This window comes from Megalopta genalis, chromosome 8 (genome assembly GCF_051020955.1).
Source record: "Megalopta genalis isolate 19385.01 chromosome 8, iyMegGena1_principal, whole genome shotgun sequence".
Classification (NCBI taxonomy): domain Eukaryota; kingdom Metazoa; phylum Arthropoda; class Insecta; order Hymenoptera; family Halictidae; genus Megalopta; species Megalopta genalis.
In genome coordinates, this window is record NC_135020.1 from 9,434,997 (window position 1) to 9,454,623 (window position 19,627).

The window sequence follows — 19,627 nt, forward strand, 5'->3', positions numbered from 1 at the left end:
TTTTCGTTAATTAAAAATTATTATATTTCGTTGTTTCGTTACGTGTACTCGACAACCTTAACCGTCTAAAAATTTACAGTACATATTGCTTCTATATATTTATTAAGAAAAAAGAAAATTACTACGAATATTTAGAAACATGTGTATTTTGTTACTTTATCTCATAAGCAAAACATGAAAATTGAGAAAGATAAATAGAATCCCAAGTTATTGTACGAAAAATAAATTGTTTAAATAAAATGAGTAACATATGTATATCGTACACAAAAGTAGTTTTAACTTTTACAAAATATTAAGATTTTTCAATTTCAACCGATGCATATATAAATTTACTTTTGATAGTTTACTCAAAGATAGATGTGTAAGTGGATACATAAGGACTACAAGAACATTCTGTAAAACAAAAGTTCTGGATTAAAAAAAAAAATCGTTCTTTTAGACAATTCATCTCTTGATTGTAGTAAAAATGTATCAAGGGTTCGAAATAAGAAAAATCACATAACAGTACATGTACAAAAGGATGAACAACTAAAACGGAAAGCTATACATTTACACTTTATTAATAATCGATCTCCTTTGCCAACTGAAATATAAATAATACAGATGAAGTATATTTTATATCGTACACCTTTCATATTCGTAGATACCAGTAATAGATAAACATGTGGGGAACAGAAAAAAAAAACAAGATCTCGTTTTTGCCTCTCCGTACACATTCTATTTCAAAAATTCAGTTTAAAAACATAACTTCAAATACTCCGCAATCCTTTATTACTTTGTAGCTTATTTTTTTCCTCATCATCGTCTTCATTTTCTTCCTTTAAGTATTAATAGATTAATATAAGTCGAGCTGTGATCGGTTATACACCAATCGAATTAGTTCATACACTGTAACAGTCGTATTCTTTACAATGTTCGTACGTAAGTCTTGTAGCAGAGACAAAAGCGCAGGTGCCCTATCGCACTCATTTTTTTTTCTTTATATGCTCATCTGAACCTCCGGTGCCACCACAATGAACCTCACATCTGCATTGCGTACTCATCGTAGCTATGTTGTTTTCCCACTCAGATATCCTACACAGTAAGACATCGTCTCTACATGACAGATCATGCCTCCATGTACACGCGTGTATTGAAATTATACAACATATATTGGTCAGTGAAACAAAGGAAAATTGTTTACACGGATTCTTGATCTTAGCGTTAGACCGAATTCATCCAATGAGAGCACCAAAGGTTGCGGTCCATTAGCGAAATACACAATTTTTGATCCTCCAAATCTCGTCAGACGCACTAGCGCACTGATTACTACTACCAAAATCATGTATGAGATCGGTTCAAGTCCCGAACAGTTAAGTGTATAAAATTGTTGCAGGACACCTGTACTACACAATACGACGCGCAAGGCGCTTTCAGTTCCATCAAGTCAGGCACGCCTGGCTTCTGAACATTAATACACATTGTCGCTGCTGGTAAAAGTATCAGTGTACTGTGTACAGGTTCTGCATGCGCAAATCCATGTTCTATCGAATTATATGGGAAAGAATATAATTATGAATAGGCGGCATGGCTTGGCGCACGCATAACGTGTGCACCCTCAATCTACCTAGACTGAACAAAGATCTTGTGAACGATCTTGTTAATTTAAATTTAATCGCTCGCTCGGTGGAACGAGTTACAAAGTATTTAGGGACATCGTTAATTTACACTCCAACAACTGCTTTCATTATTTATAAGCGCGGCGTTACCATAAAATTTGTTGCAGTCTATTTTGCTTCCTATTAGACTTGTTCGTGCCTCTCTTTTTTCCATCATCTTTATTTTTTCCTATTTTTTTTTTTAGAAAAACATAGCACATCTTTGTACTTGAAGTAAACCTAATAATCTCCTACAACCACACAATATTCGGAGAAAGATATTCGAGACTTTTAAATGCGCTACACTTGTTTCATTTTCTTTCATCACTTCATGATTTACGGCAAACGTTCAACAAAAAAAATGCTAGAGAAATCGTATCTAAAAGTTTTTCGTTCTAGAACTTATAAAAAAAGATTAGTGCAGTACTTTATACATGAAAATATAACTCCGTTTTTTTCTGTGATGTATAAATAAAAGGATTATTAGAATTAGTCACCAGCAACGACCAGAGTATATCTAGCTTTTTACAGTACAAAATACAGCTCCTGCACATATGTATGTATATATGTATACACATATGTGCATATATATATATACATATACCTAGTAACGAAACATTTCACCATGTGTAAGGATATAGTAAGGTAAAATGCAATTGCATCCTTTTGAAGTCCGTAGTAATTGTTAATGGTATGAACATTGGTGACGCCCAATACAACAATTATGATTTTTAGGTACAAAATGTGCAAACTTGTATAGACTTCTGTGTTTATATGTATATATACATATATACGTTGCAATAACCACTGAGATCATACCAGTACTTACATTCATTTTCAGTTTGAGAATCTGACATAAAAAGCACGCTTATGTCCTAGTTTTTTTTCAGAATCTAGCATATAGACCAAGTATAACTGTATATAAACCTGTAAACACTGACGATCTTACAATTGTGCAGGTTTTGCTGAGATCTGAAACTAGGTTCGTTATAAAAGTAATGATTCAATGATCCTCAATTACATCCTTACACACAAAAAATTGGCGTTACTAAACCTTATTTATATGTATTCAGGGCCGGCATGTTCATTTCCTTTCCCATTAATTCTGAATTTCTTAATTTTTTTCTTGAGTTGCTAGAGAGTTCGAGAGGGAGGACCGGATACAAGATGCGTGGATGTGAGAAAGGAACATAATTTGCTTGACTCATCACAATTTTTCTCATTAATTATTGTATCCCTCTCTGGTACAAAAAATGTTAACTGTCTCGTTAATTTCATCATCTTGTTGTTTCAATATGAACCACTAACGAACGTAATGATATTGTCAGTTAAGCTGACAAAATATAGCGTTATAAATGTTGATCTTATTGAATTTTTTTTTTCATAAAGTATATTAAGAATCCATACATCTTGCATCACAAAATAATGCGCGTACGAGATAGTTTGAAGGTCAGGGGACAGAGGATTCATGTCTCTACTCTAATTCAATCGAATGTTTATAATATTATTACATTGTAATAGTGTGTGTATTCATGTAATGCTTGAATGTGTCCTATGTGTAAATGTACTTTGTGCGCGCGCGCGCATGTATGGTGTAGTGTAACAGCAATAAAAACAAAGACATCATAAGAAAAAACCCTTGCGAAGAGAACAACGATGTTTAGAGGGGAAAGAAACTAGGAATAAAATGGGCTTCCGGGAGTTGGGCATGGAGAGATTGAAATTCGAACGATTATGACGAAACGCGTTTTTAGCGATTATACGCATCAACGAGACATACGTTCGCATATCCCTACCTAGCTACAATTCCCGGTAGTAGCGCGCGCGACGGTAAACGGCTTATCGTTAAGCGAGCGGCACGGATTCCGGTTATATCCTACTTCCTGTCATCCTGATCACAATCACGGCTTATGTGACCAGTTTTGCCACAAATGTAGCACGTTTTTCCACCAGCTTCGGTACAGTTGCGGGCAATATGACCTGTCTTGTTACAATTGTAGCAACTTTGCATGGCAAAGCGTCCTGAATCATTGCCACCCTCAGGGCAGCTACGCGCAATATGACCAGTCTTGTTGCAGTTGAAACAGCTCATCTCGGGCCCCTGTTCAAAGTACTCTAGATTATGATACAGTATGGGCGCAACATAATAATTTTATACTAATATTTCTTATAAAATTTCTTGTATATTATGTTACGTAAAGAATTTGCAAATACGAAAATATATAATAAAAGAAATTAAATTTAATAACCTGTTGGCAGTCTTTTGCAATATGCCCAACACCGTTGCAACGGTAGCAAAGGTCTTGATCTTCTTTGCATTCACGTGCAAAGTGTCCAAATTGGTTACACTTATAGCATTTGTCACGACCTCGTACGAATCCACCTTCTCGGTCACGTCCACGGTCACCTCTAGCACCAGCACCGCCGCCTTGTGGGCACTCTCGTGCATAATGACCCATCCGGTTACACTTGTAACAAGCGCTCGAACTCATGTTTTATAAATCTGGAAAAGTAATTATCCAATCCATTGTACACAGTTTGCGTACAAGCTTGTATATATAAATTTTGGTGCTTCATTAACAGTACATACTGCTTTCATTACTTTTACATAGAATAATATGTGAGTCATCTGATTAAATTATTATATAATACAATTATAATCACATTCCATTGGCAACTAGAATGTAAAATGGTGAAACCATTCTTGACTCAACAAAAATAGGTTATTATACGGTTAAAATTAAATAAATTAAATAATTTAATTATTGGAAAAAAATAGATTACTATTATTATAAATATTACAATACGTAATATTTATACAAAATTTTAATGTTCAGATTTGTATGCCTATTATTATTGAGAAAAGTTTTTTTGTTAATAAAAATTTCGTAAAAAAAAAAGATGGACTAAGAAATATAAAAACGGGATATTACGGTTGAACTATAAAGAGCGACTAGGAGAATCGGACAAATCGGGGTGGAAATTACTCTCATTTTAATATCTCTAAAAAAAAAAATACCAAAAATCGTCCGTATATAATTAACATAAGGAGAAGGCATCTGACGAAATACATGCTATTTTGAATAACAGGATAAAATGGCATCGTGCATCCATCCATTCTCGGGGAGTACATAGAATACACGTGTCCGTGGTAAGCGTCATATACGATGGACTCCATTTCCGATTTCGGAAATTTCAGCGAGCACAACGATATTTTACGAACGGATAAGTATTCGCTCGATATTATTTTTCCGTGAAACCCTCAAAGAATTGCCGTCCATCATACAACGTGGCTCTATCGCCCCCACTTTGCAGTGGTGGTACGCAAGTACGCCACGGCGCGAAGATGGCATCCAAGACTGACGCCGTACTGCGCTTTTTTTGCCTGGCCAAAGGAAAGATTGGCCGAGGGCGAGGTATACATGCATAGGAAAACGCGGCGAGGCGAATTGGCCGACGAAAATGAATTTTCTCCGCAGAATTGGCGAATCGAAGGAAATATTCATTTACCGTGGAACGAGAAATTGGACCGAAGAAGACGAGGACCACGTGTGGAATTACACGGAAAGAACCGTAGAGACGAAATCATCGCGGTATGCAACGTAGTTCTTTGGTGCCGGTGTAGCAACTTACCTTAAGTGCTTGATGTATATGCACGATGAATCCTCCTTCCTTTGGGCTTCGCCGACGCGTCGGGGACAATGGGTCCGCGAGAAGTAGTGTTTTCCTGGGAAAACTCGAACCGATACTCAGCCGGATGATTGCGGTGACCATCGACTACAAGAGGGAAGACTGGCCAATCGTCGCTATGTTGCCCGCCAAACTCCCGTTGCAACTGTGGCGACTGTGGCGACGTCTTCTCCCAAATTCGTTACCAGAGGGCTGCACACAATAACCATTTCCTCCAAATTGCTCGACAACATCGAATTCGTTTTATGAAAACACCATTTTAGATGAGAATATTTCGAGATTTATGGTCGAGCCCGTCGGAGAAACTTTATTAAGTTAATTAAATTATATAGCAGACCTCAAATGAAACGTAATATTCTCCTCTTCCTCTTTCCTCCTTGCACCAAACGTGAACTTCAATCACTGTACTATCGGATACGAACACCGCGACCTCTACCCACAACTATTTGTGACCAACATGAAAAAAAAATAAGTTCGTAGGTTCCCCTCTTTAGTGAGATTCATTGAGACTGCCTTCACGTTCAGTGACTTGATAATACATATGTACGTATATGTAAATACATATGTACGTTACGATTAGAACTGTATGCATGTTCTAGAACAGGGCTCGGAATTAACTGCACGCAACAGAGACGGAGCATTTTCGGAGACTGCTCTGAAATATGCTACAGGAGAGATCTCACAAATGGGATTGGATGATATCACTCTGCAGCACATTTCAAAGCAGTCTCAGAAAATGCTCTGTCTCTGTCGTGTGCAATTAATTCCGAGCCCTGCTCTAAGACGTTACGATTTTATTGAAGATTCGAGAAATGAAATACATATTGTAAAATAATACAAGTATTCAACCTTTTTTCAGCTTCGTTAACTTATTATCTTTATCCCACGTCACATCCAATGGTACTATATTTTTTGTTTTTAGCCAGAAAAAAACCACCAATAAAACATTAATTGTATGTACATACATATGTACTTGATAATGTCTCGCTGTGTCCCCCGAATATGCAATGGCGTATCCGAATTGTTGTATTATGCTAAATGATAAAACAGATGTATCTAAAAGTTAAAATTTTTGTGTGTGTTATATTATTCTATTTTATCTAACTTTCTTGTGAAATTCAACATGAATTAAGGACAATTTCCACATCTATCTTGTCACTGAGGAGGATTAAGGTCAATTTTATATGCCTTGAAGTTAGTTGCACTTTTTCTTAAACGATTTCTAATCTGTACATTCTGTATGTATATATACGTATATGTACATAAGTCCGATTGTACATATATACGCACACATGCTTGCTTACGTATACGTACACACAATGTAAATACATACATACATACTTGCAATTGCATAGGCGCTGTAAGCAAGTATATACTAACCTCTAATGTGAATGTTCTAATTGTCAAATAAGAAAAAGTAAAAGCAATTTTTAGAATATCAATAAAAGTCAAAATAGTGAAATTATTATTGTTGCATATAAAATTAAGTAACTAATTTCTTTAATTGCAGTCAAAAGTTAAGGAATATATTAGGATTAGTTACGTCTGGACAAGTTTTTGTTTAAAATTAAATGTAATGTTTTAATTCAAACTTGTCATATAACGGTTAAGACATTATGTCCCTGTACGATGATTTTGACAAACATCGAACATCCGAAAAGGTGGCTGGATGGTCCTCTAGCATTAAATTATTACAATCTCAATTACAATTAAAAAAAGCGGCGACTACACAGGTAAATTTCTTGTATGATAGCAAGCAAATTATAGCAATTTTTTAAATTGTTACGTTAGAATTTTAAAATTGTTATGTTATGTACATAGCCGAAACGTGAACAATATAGGAAAGCTACAGCAGTATTAGCACCTGTAATAGACTTAAAATCAAAATCAAATCGAAATGTTGATAGAGATGATGATGGGCCACATAGTAATCCACTTTCCTCCAGTAGTGTTAGTAGTATTGGAATCGGTGGTGAATTTGATTGGAATGTAATAAATGAGTACGATCCTATGTGGCCTAATGAATACGATAAAGTTGTTAAAGAACTGAGAGATTTACGCGATAGGGAACACGATCAAGAAACGGAGATGCGTAAGAGAAGACGCGATAGCTCACGTTTTGAAGATACTCAAGTAATGTATATTATGATATGCATAAAAAAGATTGTATGCACGAAGTGACATAAGTATATTTTTAGACTTCTTCGGGAAATAACACAATGATACCTCCTGAGAGAGATGAAGAAAGAACTCCAACATCTAGAGGTATTGCAGGTGGAGCAGCTATAGCACCACCACCATCTTTACAAGAACCTTCTGATCTGCCACCTCCAGCACCAAGACAAACAACTAATATAGGATATGCGACATCATCTGTGGCAGCAAAAATAATGGCCAAATATGGTTTTAAAGAAGGTCAAGGGCTTGGTAAAAAAGAACAAGGAATGTCCGTTGCCTTACAAGTAGAAAAAACTAGTAAAAGAGGTGGAAGAATTGTTGGGGAAAGAGAACAACTTATGCCTCCTCCACCACCCGTTGCTGTTTCTCCACCTCCGCCACAACAACCTTCATTACTACAGCCCTCTGAAGAACCTAGTATTACAGAAATAATGAAATGCCCAAGCAAGGTGAATATTCAAATATATGAAATAATTGTGAACGTTATGAATGCTTTAAAATTATTTTTAATACGACTATTTGAAACTATAATATACTATTTAGGTTGTTCTACTGCGCAATATGGTTGGCCCTGGAGAAGTGGATGAGGATCTTGAACCTGAGGTTAAAGATGAATGTAATACAAAATATGGTGATGTTGCTCGTGTTATTATTCACGAAGTAACAGAAGCTGCTGCAGAAGAAGCTGTTAGGATATTTGTAGAGTTCAAAAGGATAGAAAGTGCTATTAAAGCTGTTGTTGATTTGAATGGACGCTTTTTCGGAGGAAGACAAGTAAAAGCAGGTTTTTATTCTAGTGAAAAACTTGATAATTTACAACTAATGGATTAACTTTTTATTGAACAACATTACATAATTAAATACAAAAAGAAATGCTTTAAATTAATATGTTGACCATTATGTAATAAATTGTACGACACCTATGTTATAATTAACATGAAAGAAATCTACTTGAAGGTAAATATATTAGAAACATGATCAGATATACTTCATTTCAATACTACTTAATACACTAGTTTAACATAGCTTAACTTAGATATGTTGAGATTTTGTGTATGATAAATATAAACAATTATATATAAAATAATTTCTATCTCCAAAATAAATAAATGAATAAAGAAGAAAGAAGGAACATATAATTTTCTTAATATTAAAAATGTAATAAATCACAGTTATAATATTATAGTTTGTTGTGTAGGTTCATATATAATTTTTGTATGCTTCATTCACAGTCACCATATATTTGTTCAATATACAAAATATAATTTAAAAATATTTGAAATATATAAAACTTTAACTGTTATATCTTCATTCTTCTTTCTTGCTGCTAATTAAGACTTCAATTGCTTCTTGTAATTGAGCACTGAATGCAGTGAAACTAAAGGTTTGCCTAAATCTATCTTTACCCGCATTACCAAATTTTTGTATATCACTTGGATTTTTAATTAAATCAGCTATTTTAGTTGCAAATGCATCGCCAGATAAATCAACTAAATATCCAGTTACTCCAGAAACAACAGATTCTTTTGGGCCTCCAGAATTATGAGCAATTACTGGTTTATTTGTATACATTGCTTCAAGAGGAACAATACCAAAATGTTCATTTGGTGGTGTGTATATTAAAATCGTGCAATGATTTAAAATAGATACTTTATCAATATCCGAGGGTGAACGAAGAAATATTACTTTATCACTAATATGCAATTCATCAGCAGAACCTATTAACTCTAAATAATATTCTACATTTTCTTCAACTCTTTTGTCATATCCACCAGCCATAATTAAATATACTTTTTTATATTCTTCATCAGATAAGTAATTTTTTAGTTCTGCCAATGCTTGCATAGCAATTCCTAAATTCTTTTTGCGCTCGTATCTGTTAATTGATAATAGTATAACACTGTCTGCTGGTAATTTCTTATCTAATACTCTTTCTAAAGACAAAATTCTAGTTCTGTCAAAAAATTCTGTGTTAATGGAAGGATATAAGACTTCAGGTTCAACTTGTAATCTTTTAAAAGTATCTTTAAATACTTCACATGTATACGAACTATTCACAAATATTTTATGTGCCATCCCTGTTGTAATTTCTTCCAAGTAGTTGAGTGGTACACGATATAATTGTTTAATAATGCCTTCCGGTTGTGAAAGTAACTGGTCTGGATAATGACAATAATACATTATATATTGAATTCTTAAACGAAGAATAGGAATGCACGCAGAGACTAAATCACAAAATACAATTTCTGGTTGATGTTCACATAAAATTATATAAATTGCAGCATATATCTGAAAAGATACAAAAAAAAAAATAAAGCTGTTTACAAGATGGATCGGTGTCGAAAGCATTACTTGAATAAAATTTTGTATCTTGTTGCTAATCGCATCTTTAATACAAATAAAATAAGATAAAATGTCTTTAATATGTTAAAATAAATCGAGTATTCAATATATAAAATAAATTGGCTCACCATCCGGATGTAAGCGAAAAGTGCAAAAAATCTACCCAAAATATGCCTGGGTATCCAGCTTCCCACAACTGTAACAGGAATTGTCCCATCTTTAGTCTCAGAGAAACAATGCTCTGGATCGTGATGAGTTGTCACGAAATTGACATCATAACCCCCTTTTTTTAAAGCTAACGCAGCATCAACTACCAATCGTTCAGCTCCTCCAATTCCAAGGTCCGGATGCAAAAACGTAATTCGTGTCATTTCTACTAATTAAATAACAATAAATATACATAACATCTACAACGAAAAACGCAGTGTCAATGACACTAGCAGCCTGAAGTCTGCTTTTCGGAAGGAAATCGTATATGTATATACATTAATCCCAACACACACAAACACCTTGACTGTGCTTGACCGGGAGCAGCCGTGTGCTTCACTGTGCTTCTGCATAGGGAAGGAACAGTGCTGCCCTCATAGTCAATGACAAAGAGAAGAAATAGCGAGTGTGTGTGTGTATGAGCAAGCAGATAAAGTTTATATTACCAACTACGATAGTCCCTATATTCAAGAACCCTGATCGGAGGCAGCCGAGCTTTTGATTGTAGGGAACACGGACTTAGGATGACGCCTTGTTGCGACGCGACGTAATGCCTTTGTCCGATCGTAGTTCAAAATTATAATGTTCACCCGGTAGACGCGCCGCTGTGCGGAACTACCAGCGCATGCGTCATCACCCCACTCCTTGCGTAGTGACTTTTCCAGTACACTGACCATGAGTGAGTGAGACGTGCATTTAATTCCAAGCAAAATTCGGTTACCTTTCATTTTTAATTTAAATGTATTTTATTACATGCGGGTTTTCATATAAACTATATATTGAAGCAATTTAAAACAAATATTTTATCAATCAAAATTCAGTTATATAACCATGATCACTGACGATCACAGTCGTGAACAGACCTCCCAGCATCCTGACCGCTTCACGACTTTCTTCCAGGAAAGCAGGAGTGGGAGAATTACCCATCACAAATGGGATTAGATGATGCCAACGAATTTCCATTGGCAATCTATTGGAATCGTCCAATCGCATTTGTGGGGTCTCCTCGCCGCCACTTAGAGCAGATTCCGAACGGTCAGAATGCTGGGGAGGTCTAATCGTGAATGAAGTTGAATCACGACGTAATCCTATCCTGTGTTGAACAGTGATAAATCACGGTTAATGACTGACCGTGCTCATCTCTAGTGAGAAGTATGTGTTAATGATCCCAACATGGAGTTAAGAAAACATCGATTCCTTGATTAATCGATATCTTAAAACATCGAGTGGAATTATCGATGTTCACGAAATAAAGCATCGACTATCTAAGAATCGATACAACATCGTCCATCACTAATCAGATCCATGCAGTGGATAACCACGATGATGTAGAATCGCATAAAATCATAGAATTATAGAATACATACAGGAAGAACACATCAATTAACATTAATTATATTTTCTATTACGATTTTTCAAAATGGCAAATCGGATTCTTCGAATTCATGGATTAATCTCAAATGCCGTAAAAATTAACAACATTAAAAGCAATGGTAAAACGTTCACAAGATAACTTTATAATTATATCGACACTTTTTAGTCTCTTTGATATTATTATCAACATCTACCAAGTACGTTCGTTCGACAAAGTATAACCAGTCGACGAAGAGGTTAATAAAGTAATTAATAATCGTTTTATTAAATTCAATAAATTATTAAATTATTTACAGCTTCAGCTCTTGGTCTGTTAAATACAAATATTCCCTTAATACAAAATGTCAGGGAAATTACCAACTTCTTTAATAAAAGTATGTACACTTATTATTACCTTGAACTTATTAACGAAATCAAAGTGGAATTCTCATTAACATAATGATGTTTGTTTAATTTAGAACCAGTATCATTATTATGGAAGGCTGTTACCAGCGTTAGTAATGCAGGAAGACGACGGGGCAGAGGAAAAGGTTTACCAAGGATAAAAAACTTGAACAGAGGTCAAAAAATAGGAGTTGGAAAGATTGGAATAGTGTTCCCAGGTCTAAATTCTCCACTTTCTAGAGGTAACTCATATGTTACACGGGAACCACTTCCTGATGATCCTGAGAGGGAAAAGGCATTAATTACATTACAAAATCACAGTAATTTTAAACGATATAAAGTTCATGCTTTGAAGCGTGGTTGGACTAGTGCCAGTATAGCGGGCAGAAAGATAGGACCACCAGATCCTATTGATAATGGTTTGTGGTTATAATTAATAACTTTGTGGTTACAATATTTCAACACACACACACACACACACACACACGCGCGCACACACACACACACACACACACAAAATTTGCTGATATTATCATATTTTTTATTATTTCAGAATCTTTTGAAGGTTTTGAAAGTTGGATAATGACATCTAAAACGGTGAACATCATGACTAGTCATTTTGGTCGTACAAAACGGTACCGGATTTCAGTTGTAACTGGAAATGGGAATGGACTTGTTGGTTTTTCATCAGTAACAGGAGCTGATGCTAAAGCAACTATTAAACGAGCTAAAAATAGAGCTGGACAAAGACTAACCTACCTTGAAAGATACAATAATCATACAGGTGAATAATATTTTCTTACAACTGACATCAATTCTAACGGCTGACAACATTAAAATTATTTCTGTTTCAGTACTTTATGATTTCTATACACAATTTCACAGGACAAAAATATTTGTTAAACAAATGCCTGAAGGTTATGGAATTAAGGCTCACAGAATCATTAGAGTGATCTGCGAGGCAGTGGGTATAAAAAATATACATGCTAATATTGAAGGATCTTTAAATCCTCAATATATAATAAAAGCTTTTTTTATTGGCTTGTTAAAACAGGTATTGTCTCATACTACTATTATCATTAACAAATTAAATAAATAAAAGTAATTAAATACACTTTCAGAAAACATATCAACAATTGGCAGATGAAAAGCAATTGCATTTAGTTGAATTTAAAAAAGAAAGTGATTATTTTCCTAAAGTAATTGCTTCACCAGAAAATCCAAGATCAGAGATTCGGTCGCATGAAGTCATAAAGTTTAATTCATACATAATGGGTGGGAAAATGGTCCTGAAAAAGAAACGCCCTCCACCGTTTTACACAAAATTACCTTCTTACGAAAATCACTTACGCAAGATGGAACGAAGAAGAGATCATGACAATGTAAGAATTAGATTAAAGGCTGAATATGGAGATATTTGCAGCTTCCTTACAGAAAAATATCCAGAAGCAAGAGTTCTGAGATGGAAAAAGAAGAGAGAGCAACCAACAGAGGATCAAGATTAATGTAACATCTTATTATTTATATGACTACAAATAGTACGGCGAAGTTACCAATATGTGTACATACTCGGCAAAAAGTTATTAAACTTCTCTTTACTATTACAGCATTTTATAATTACATAGATTACCTAGTTCTTTAGGTCTCTTTTTGTGATGGATGTAAATATTATGGAACGTTAAACCAACCTCAAATTTGTCTAATTTTAATTCTCATAGTAAAAACATTATCCAGTACTAACAGAAATTATAATAAAACTTTCGAATTTTTAAAGATTAGGCAACGCGCGAAAAGATATTAAATGTTAACACTTTGTACTTAAATGGTGAATCTGTGAGGCACCATTAAAAATTATTACATAACATTCTAAAATGATTTTTGTATAATTAAATTTTTTTATATTTAAAAAACTATTAGAAGTGTAAGAGTTGTACGAGTCATAAGACTCAATTTCATATGCATAAAATGCACTAAGTCATATGACTACCTCACGAGTGAACAAAAGATCGAATTTTAGCCAAAATTGTCATTGTTTTCAATAAAACGAATTGTTTCTAAATCAAATATGATGTATTGTATTTTGTAAGGGATCGGAAGGGACTATATGTATATACCATGTCCAAAATCCAACCCATGATCTTATATTACACTTTTATTCGTCTACAACAGATATCTTGTCCATACTTACAATTCATACAGACGTATAATGCAATGCAATTTTCTGACTGTGGTTTAGCATTATCGACACTGCAGAAAATTTCCTATTATGTGAATGATTATAGAGGTATTTCATGATTACAAAGTTTTAAACATGTTTATTAACAGTGAAAACTGTGGAATAATTAAATACAAATAAAGATTAAAATTCCACTTGTATATCATTCAAATAGGTGTGAAAATAGATTACTCTTATATAAAATGCCTTAGCAAATGTAACTATGACATGAGACATACTTCAAGATAACGATCCAAAATAGTCTAAATAAAACCAGAAAAGTAAATATACTCGTATAAAAAATACATCAAGTAAATATCCTAAATATTTGCAATCTTTTAATAATCAATAACATTATATAATACACCGTAACAATAATATGGAGTAAATTATACTATGTACTTTCAAGTTCTATTGGTATCATTTTTCTTTCACACTCGTTGGAACATTTTGTTAAAAGACAATTGAATTTTCTTCATAATAATAATAAGAAAAGATAAAAGTAAACTTTTACCTTTTTTTAATAAAATTACGAACTTGATGTGTATTGTTTTGAAAGTTGTAAAACGTGTAAAATGACATCATCTACGGTTTTCGTTGTTAAAAGGGATTTCACTGGATCATCCTCTATAACAACACTAAATAAAAGTTTCACATTTTCTCTCAACCGCTCGGTAAAATAAAAATTAGTATCCGATGTTACCGGCGAATGTCCACACCTTCTAATCACGGCTTCTAGGATATCTTGAATAGGAGCTTCAGGCCAACCAAACAGCTGAAGCATTAAAATGAATGAAATATTATTATATATTCTATTATGATTAAAAGTGATTTTTTAATCATAATATATGTACCTGTAGAGTTTCATCATCAATTAGTATCTTTAACAAATCCGATATAGCTGTTAATAGTTCATCAGTTGAAAGTTCTCTAGATTCTCCATTTTTTGTCTTTTCGGCAGCAAGTGTAGCAATATTATATAACTGTGTTTGTAAATGTTTCTTTTCCACTTCGTTCATCACGTCCTCCAATAATTCACGATGCTTAGACTTTATGTGCCTCATCAAACAGTCTTGCCGAATGAACACTCTATTGCATTCAAGACAAGACTGAGGTGGTTCCCTTCTATGAGTATTTGAGTGAGCTTGTAAGGAGGATTTGGTGGAAAATGCTTTCTCGCATTTATCACATTTGAATGCTGCATTGAATAAATCGTTAAATTATTTTCCACAATACTGTAAAATTATAATATCGAAGTTTGAGATACTGCAGCTTACGTTTAATGCCAGTATGAAGCAATGAGTGTTTAACAAGATCTTCTCTCCTTATAAATCTTTTCTCACAAACTTCACACGTGAATGGTGTTGCTCCTTCGTGAACAAATTTTTTATGAACATTCAAACGAGCCTTTCGATTGAAAGCTTTCCCACATACATCACAATAAAAACCATTTTCACCAGTATGGTGAAACACGTGTGCCCTCAACTGAGCAGCTTGAATGAATGATTTATTGCAATACTGACAAACATGTGGTTTCTCGCCAGTGTGGGTTCTCTCGTGTCGATTTAAGGTCTCGCGAGCGGCGAACTTCTTCTGGCACTAAAATAATTCAAAAAACACGCTATAATAGGCAGAAATAGTGGAATTATCTAGGAACATGGAAATATTTATATTGTATAGAATAGAATTGTAACGACAGAATTAAAAATATTCAATATTGTGGAACTGCTAAAACTTACACAATATTCCCTGCCCACAACGTTCGCTTGCAATCAAATTACGCAAGAAAATTATTACTTAAAGGATTAAGAACTAATATCGCATTTTTTATAGGAGAAATAAATTGTTATCCATAAAAGTTAGTTTTCATTTACGAAGATAATACTTACATAGTGACATTCGAATGGTTTTTCTCCTGTATGCACACGTCTATGCTTTCTTAATGCAAGTGTTGACAAAAACGTCTTTGGGCATAAGTCGCATTGAACTGGTCGTTCTCCTGTGTGTACACGTTCATGAATTACTAATTGTTGAGTAGTATGAAATTCCTTAGGACAATATTTACATGACTTTTTCGGCCTCTGAAGTTCTCCGGCGTGTGTACGTAAATGTTCGCGTAAATTATCCTTACGTGTAAAACCTTTTTGGCAGACCTATTCAGGTATATATAATTATTAATTATACAAATCAAATACCTTTCCTAGCCAAGATTTCGGATAATAAATAAAAATACTCACTTGACAATTAAACGTGTTAAGAATGTTACCATGACAACCAGATTGCATTAAGTGCCGATTTAAATGATAGCTTCGTGAAAAATAAGTATCACAAGGTTCGCATCTAGAGTTGAATTAATAATTCCATATAATTATTTGTTACTTTGTTAGTTTCAAGTAATACATATATTTAATATAAGCGTATCCTGTGTTTTAGTTTCTAATGCAAGTATACTTACCTAAAAATTTTATGATCTCCATGAGTAGTGTAACGATGTTTATTCAAGGCTTTCCTACTATTGAAGGAATGTCCACACTCTTTACAAATGCAATTATCGTAATGCCAGTGAATAACAACAATGTGTCTGTCCAGAGACGATTTCTTTTTGAACGAGAGATCACATTCTGAACACTTATGTTCACCACCAGTATGAGCAGTATTTAAGTCTTCAGCACAACAATGGCATTGGGTTTCAGGTACAGGCATAATTACTGGTCTGTGGTTATTATTTTTTTGGCTGTTAGAATTTGAATCTACAATAATCATTTTACATGTTAAACAAGAATACTGAGGCAACTAAAAAGCAAATTATGTTCACATTGTATAATATACCTTCGTTGTTAATATCATCGACATATTCTGAATTGTCGTCGTCTTTATCGTCTTCCGAATCATATTGATCTATATTCCTGAGTTCTATAAGAGTCATAGAATCATCTTCTTCTCTACATGTATCCAAATGTTCTGTCAACATCTACAAAATTAATTGGAAACTTTGTTAAAAGCATTCTATAAAATACAGCTGCTTATGTTATACTGTTGTCGATAGAGTAATAATTAACATTTTTATGTTCTATCAAATAAAATATGTAAAGCTTACATCCTGAGACCTAAAGACTCTGCGGCATGTTACACATTCATAATCCGTTATAATTTGTATAATTTGATCACCGTCAGTAATAACTGTAAAAGTATAATAAAAAAAAAATACTGTGATAAATAAAATAAAAGAAGCAAGTAACATAAAAGCATTCTTTTTACATAACACTAAGAAAAAATAATGTTCATTTATTTATACCTTTCATATTGGGTTCTGCTTCACTTGATATTACAATACCCTCTCCTATATTATCTGTAACTGTAAATAACTAAAAATTAATTTTGGAACTATTATTATGAACATACAGGTAATATATATATATATATATAGTGTGCAAAATTTACCAAACAAATTGTCCATCGAAGATGTATCTTTAATCGGTAATATATCTTCGACTTTCACAATTTCTATAACAAAAATTATACAAACTTTAATACGCCACGCATTACCTAATACATAAAACATAACACTTTTAATTGAAGAAGAAATTTAAATACCCATTACTTCTTCCATCGCTCTTGTTCTTTACAATTAAGGACAACAAGAGATTGTCCAACTTTTTCGAGAGCTAAACGTACTCGAGTAATCACAGTTCGAAATCACGAGGCATGCAAATCAATTATAATGCATATATAACAACTATATTCATAGCTGAATAACTATTTTTTTAATAAACAAATTGTCACTTTACGAAAGGAACAAAAGTAGGATCACCATTTCCGATAATCCAGTGACACTTTTATACTACCATTACCATTCGAAACTTGTTTCGATCACTTCCAATTGCCCCTGGAGGGATAATCCCTGTAAGCCTGAACGCATAACAAAATGGCCTACGTCAAGGGGCACGCCTTCTGCTGTTTTGTCCAACCTACATTATACATTTTCTCGTAGATAGCCGTTCATTTTCATTAAACACGTGCCATATATTGGAATGTATAGTTTTTAAAATCAACTTATGCTCTTAAAATAAACTTTTGCTGTTATTTTTATTAACCAACAGGATTTTGATACTTCGGTAATGTCATCGAATACATACGTAACTGTTAGTGAATTATCATTGAAGTTGCTTAAATAGGAACTGTTTCGCAATTAAATATTAAATTAGTCATACATTTTTCCGTAATTAGCGAAACATTCATAAAATGAGAAATTAAAAATATAATTATAATTGTCTCTGTTTTTCATTGATTAATGATTGGTAAATCGACGCGTTTGTATTTTCTATAAGGTGTTCCAAAAGTAGCACAATTCTGACAAATGTCTGCTTTATAACATATTCATAAAAAAACGAACCAAAATTACGTTAGATACAAAATAAATCAATTCATTTGTTTGGTACTATTTACACAAAATGTAATATATTTTGTAGGCAGTATCATAAATATAATACATTAGAAAAACATGTATCGTGTTATACAAAAATTTTAATTATTATATATGTATATATTTATATATTATAACAGTCTGTATTATAATGTCAATGAATCTTACGCTTCGCAGATTTCACTTTTTTTAACTTCTTGAGACCATTAACTTTTGATTTTAATAAATTCCAGTACGCTTGTTGAAACTTATTTACATCCTTGGAATGAATCTGAAAATCAATATAGGTAATTTTTGCTTTGTCTAACCTAATATTTATGAAAATTGCATTAAAAAGTGATACATACAACAGTAGATATTTTTTTGGTTTTTAAAGTAGCTCTCACTAAACAAAAAAATTCATTTGGTGTGGGTAGAGGCGGCCTTCCTTTCCTGGGTACTGGCTTATTGTGTCCATTAACTAGATAGACAGTAGTGATATTTTGTAGAAAATATGAAATATTAAAGCTGTTTGAAAAGGTAATAACACACGTACTTACATCGTTTAATAGTGAGTACTACTGAACCAGAAAAACGGGATTTATCGAATAGTCGTGTTAGCTCGACTAGAAACTAAAATTAAAATTAATATAAAGCGCACAAATAAATAGTGTTCCGAAATCCAAAAATTACCGCTTCATTTTCCAGCAAAACCATTTTGCTAATCTTGATAGATGCCTTTAAAACATAAGAGATTAGCGCAGATGTACCTACAATATGTACATACGAAACCACTGTTGACCACTGCGTGTTTCGAGAACCAATTTCTAGTGCGCATGCGTATATAGGATTGTTCTGTATGTTCATAAATTACATACATATATATACGTATATAGCTACACAGAGAAGATTTAATCAAAAACGAATCTTCAGCATTTTTATTTTTACATATTCATCAATTCATTTTCAGGTGATACGTACATGCCTTCTCATGCGATTCAATATGTACATAAATGAAAGTGTACATAAACTGGAAGAAATGTGGGCCTGTTTGATTGTCGATATGTCTTGTCAGGAACACATCATTTTGCTACATTATATATTACATACATACGTAGATATCATACAACTTATTATGGAGCGTTCGCATGCATCGTCATATTTTTATATACGAATATTTATAACTTAAAAATCTAA

The 19,627-nt window shown here is 33.4% G+C and overlaps 6 protein-coding genes across 12 annotated transcripts; 2 read left to right on the forward strand and 4 right to left on the reverse strand.

The window, feature by feature from the left end:
- Nucleotides 1–542: 542 nt before the first annotated feature.
- CNBP (CCHC-type zinc finger nucleic acid binding protein) lies at nucleotides 543–5,783 on the reverse strand. Its single transcript, XM_033483327.2, has 4 exons — nucleotides 5,665–5,783; nucleotides 5,271–5,519; nucleotides 3,887–4,140; nucleotides 543–3,738 (listed from the first exon to the last, which is right to left on the reverse strand). The coding sequence occupies exons 3-4, from the start codon at nucleotides 4,127–4,129 to the stop codon at nucleotides 3,514–3,516; spliced, it is 468 nt and encodes a 155-aa protein (XP_033339218.1). The 5' UTR covers nucleotides 4,130–4,140; nucleotides 5,271–5,519; nucleotides 5,665–5,783; the 3' UTR covers nucleotides 543–3,513.
- A 720-nt stretch (nucleotides 5,784–6,503) lies between these two features.
- On the forward strand, nucleotides 6,504–8,488 carry Spf45 (splicing factor 45). Of its 2 annotated transcripts, none has more exons than XM_076524324.1 (5): nucleotides 6,504–6,521; nucleotides 6,838–7,060; nucleotides 7,149–7,460; nucleotides 7,526–7,954; nucleotides 8,049–8,488. In XM_076524324.1, exons 2-5 carry the CDS (start codon nucleotides 6,944–6,946, stop codon nucleotides 8,334–8,336), a joined length of 1,146 nt encoding a protein of 381 aa, XP_076380439.1. In that variant the 5' UTR covers nucleotides 6,504–6,521; nucleotides 6,838–6,943; the 3' UTR covers nucleotides 8,337–8,488. The 2 variants fall into 2 exon arrangements, with proteins under 2 accessions (XP_076380439.1, XP_033339205.1); XM_033483314.2 differs by lacking the exon at nucleotides 6,504–6,521 and adding an exon at nucleotides 6,628–6,744.
- Nucleotides 8,489–8,726: 238 nt separating this feature from the next.
- Alg2 (alpha-1,3/1,6-mannosyltransferase Alg2) lies at nucleotides 8,727–10,407 on the reverse strand. 2 transcript variants are annotated; one of them, XM_076524322.1, is made up of 3 exons: nucleotides 10,163–10,406; nucleotides 9,977–10,044; nucleotides 8,727–9,794 (listed from the first exon to the last, which is right to left on the reverse strand). In XM_076524322.1, the coding sequence occupies exons 2-3, from the start codon at nucleotides 9,977–9,979 to the stop codon at nucleotides 8,814–8,816; spliced, it is 984 nt and encodes a 327-aa protein (XP_076380437.1). In that variant the 5' UTR covers nucleotides 9,980–10,044; nucleotides 10,163–10,406; the 3' UTR covers nucleotides 8,727–8,813. The 2 variants fall into 2 exon arrangements, with proteins under 2 accessions (XP_076380437.1, XP_033339204.2); XM_033483313.2 differs by having other exon boundaries at nucleotides 9,977–10,407.
- A 632-nt stretch (nucleotides 10,408–11,039) lies between these two features.
- On the forward strand, nucleotides 11,040–13,417 carry mRpS5 (mitochondrial ribosomal protein S5). Its single transcript, XM_033483312.2, has 6 exons — nucleotides 11,040–11,548; nucleotides 11,726–11,803; nucleotides 11,888–12,232; nucleotides 12,367–12,597; nucleotides 12,668–12,867; nucleotides 12,935–13,417. The coding sequence occupies exons 1-6, from the start codon at nucleotides 11,476–11,478 to the stop codon at nucleotides 13,316–13,318; spliced, it is 1,311 nt and encodes a 436-aa protein (XP_033339203.2). The 5' UTR covers nucleotides 11,040–11,475; the 3' UTR covers nucleotides 13,319–13,417.
- A 530-nt stretch (nucleotides 13,418–13,947) lies between these two features.
- Nucleotides 13,948–17,959, reverse strand: LOC117227791 (uncharacterized). 5 transcript variants are annotated; one of them, XM_033483308.2, is made up of 11 exons: nucleotides 17,880–17,959; nucleotides 17,470–17,532; nucleotides 17,324–17,383; nucleotides 17,126–17,208; nucleotides 16,858–16,999; nucleotides 16,484–16,778; nucleotides 16,266–16,368; nucleotides 15,918–16,181; nucleotides 15,306–15,627; nucleotides 14,883–15,226; nucleotides 13,948–14,803 (listed from the first exon to the last, which is right to left on the reverse strand). In XM_033483308.2, exons 2-11 carry the CDS (start codon nucleotides 17,483–17,485, stop codon nucleotides 14,558–14,560), a joined length of 1,875 nt encoding a protein of 624 aa, XP_033339199.1. In that variant the 5' UTR covers nucleotides 17,486–17,532; nucleotides 17,880–17,959; the 3' UTR covers nucleotides 13,948–14,557. The 5 variants fall into 5 exon arrangements, with proteins under 5 accessions (XP_033339199.1, XP_033339198.1, XP_033339200.1 ...); XM_033483307.2 differs by having other exon boundaries at nucleotides 17,623–17,954; XM_033483309.2 differs by having other exon boundaries at nucleotides 17,630–17,953.
- Nucleotides 17,960–18,534: 575 nt separating this feature from the next.
- Srp14 (signal recognition particle 14) lies at nucleotides 18,535–19,562 on the reverse strand. The gene is made up of 5 exons (XM_033483221.2): nucleotides 19,412–19,562; nucleotides 19,124–19,326; nucleotides 18,991–19,063; nucleotides 18,799–18,911; nucleotides 18,535–18,722 (listed from the first exon to the last, which is right to left on the reverse strand). The coding sequence occupies exons 2-5, from the start codon at nucleotides 19,295–19,297 to the stop codon at nucleotides 18,606–18,608; spliced, it is 477 nt and encodes a 158-aa protein (XP_033339112.2). The 5' UTR covers nucleotides 19,298–19,326; nucleotides 19,412–19,562; the 3' UTR covers nucleotides 18,535–18,605.
- Between the last annotated feature and the right edge of the window lie 65 nt (nucleotides 19,563–19,627).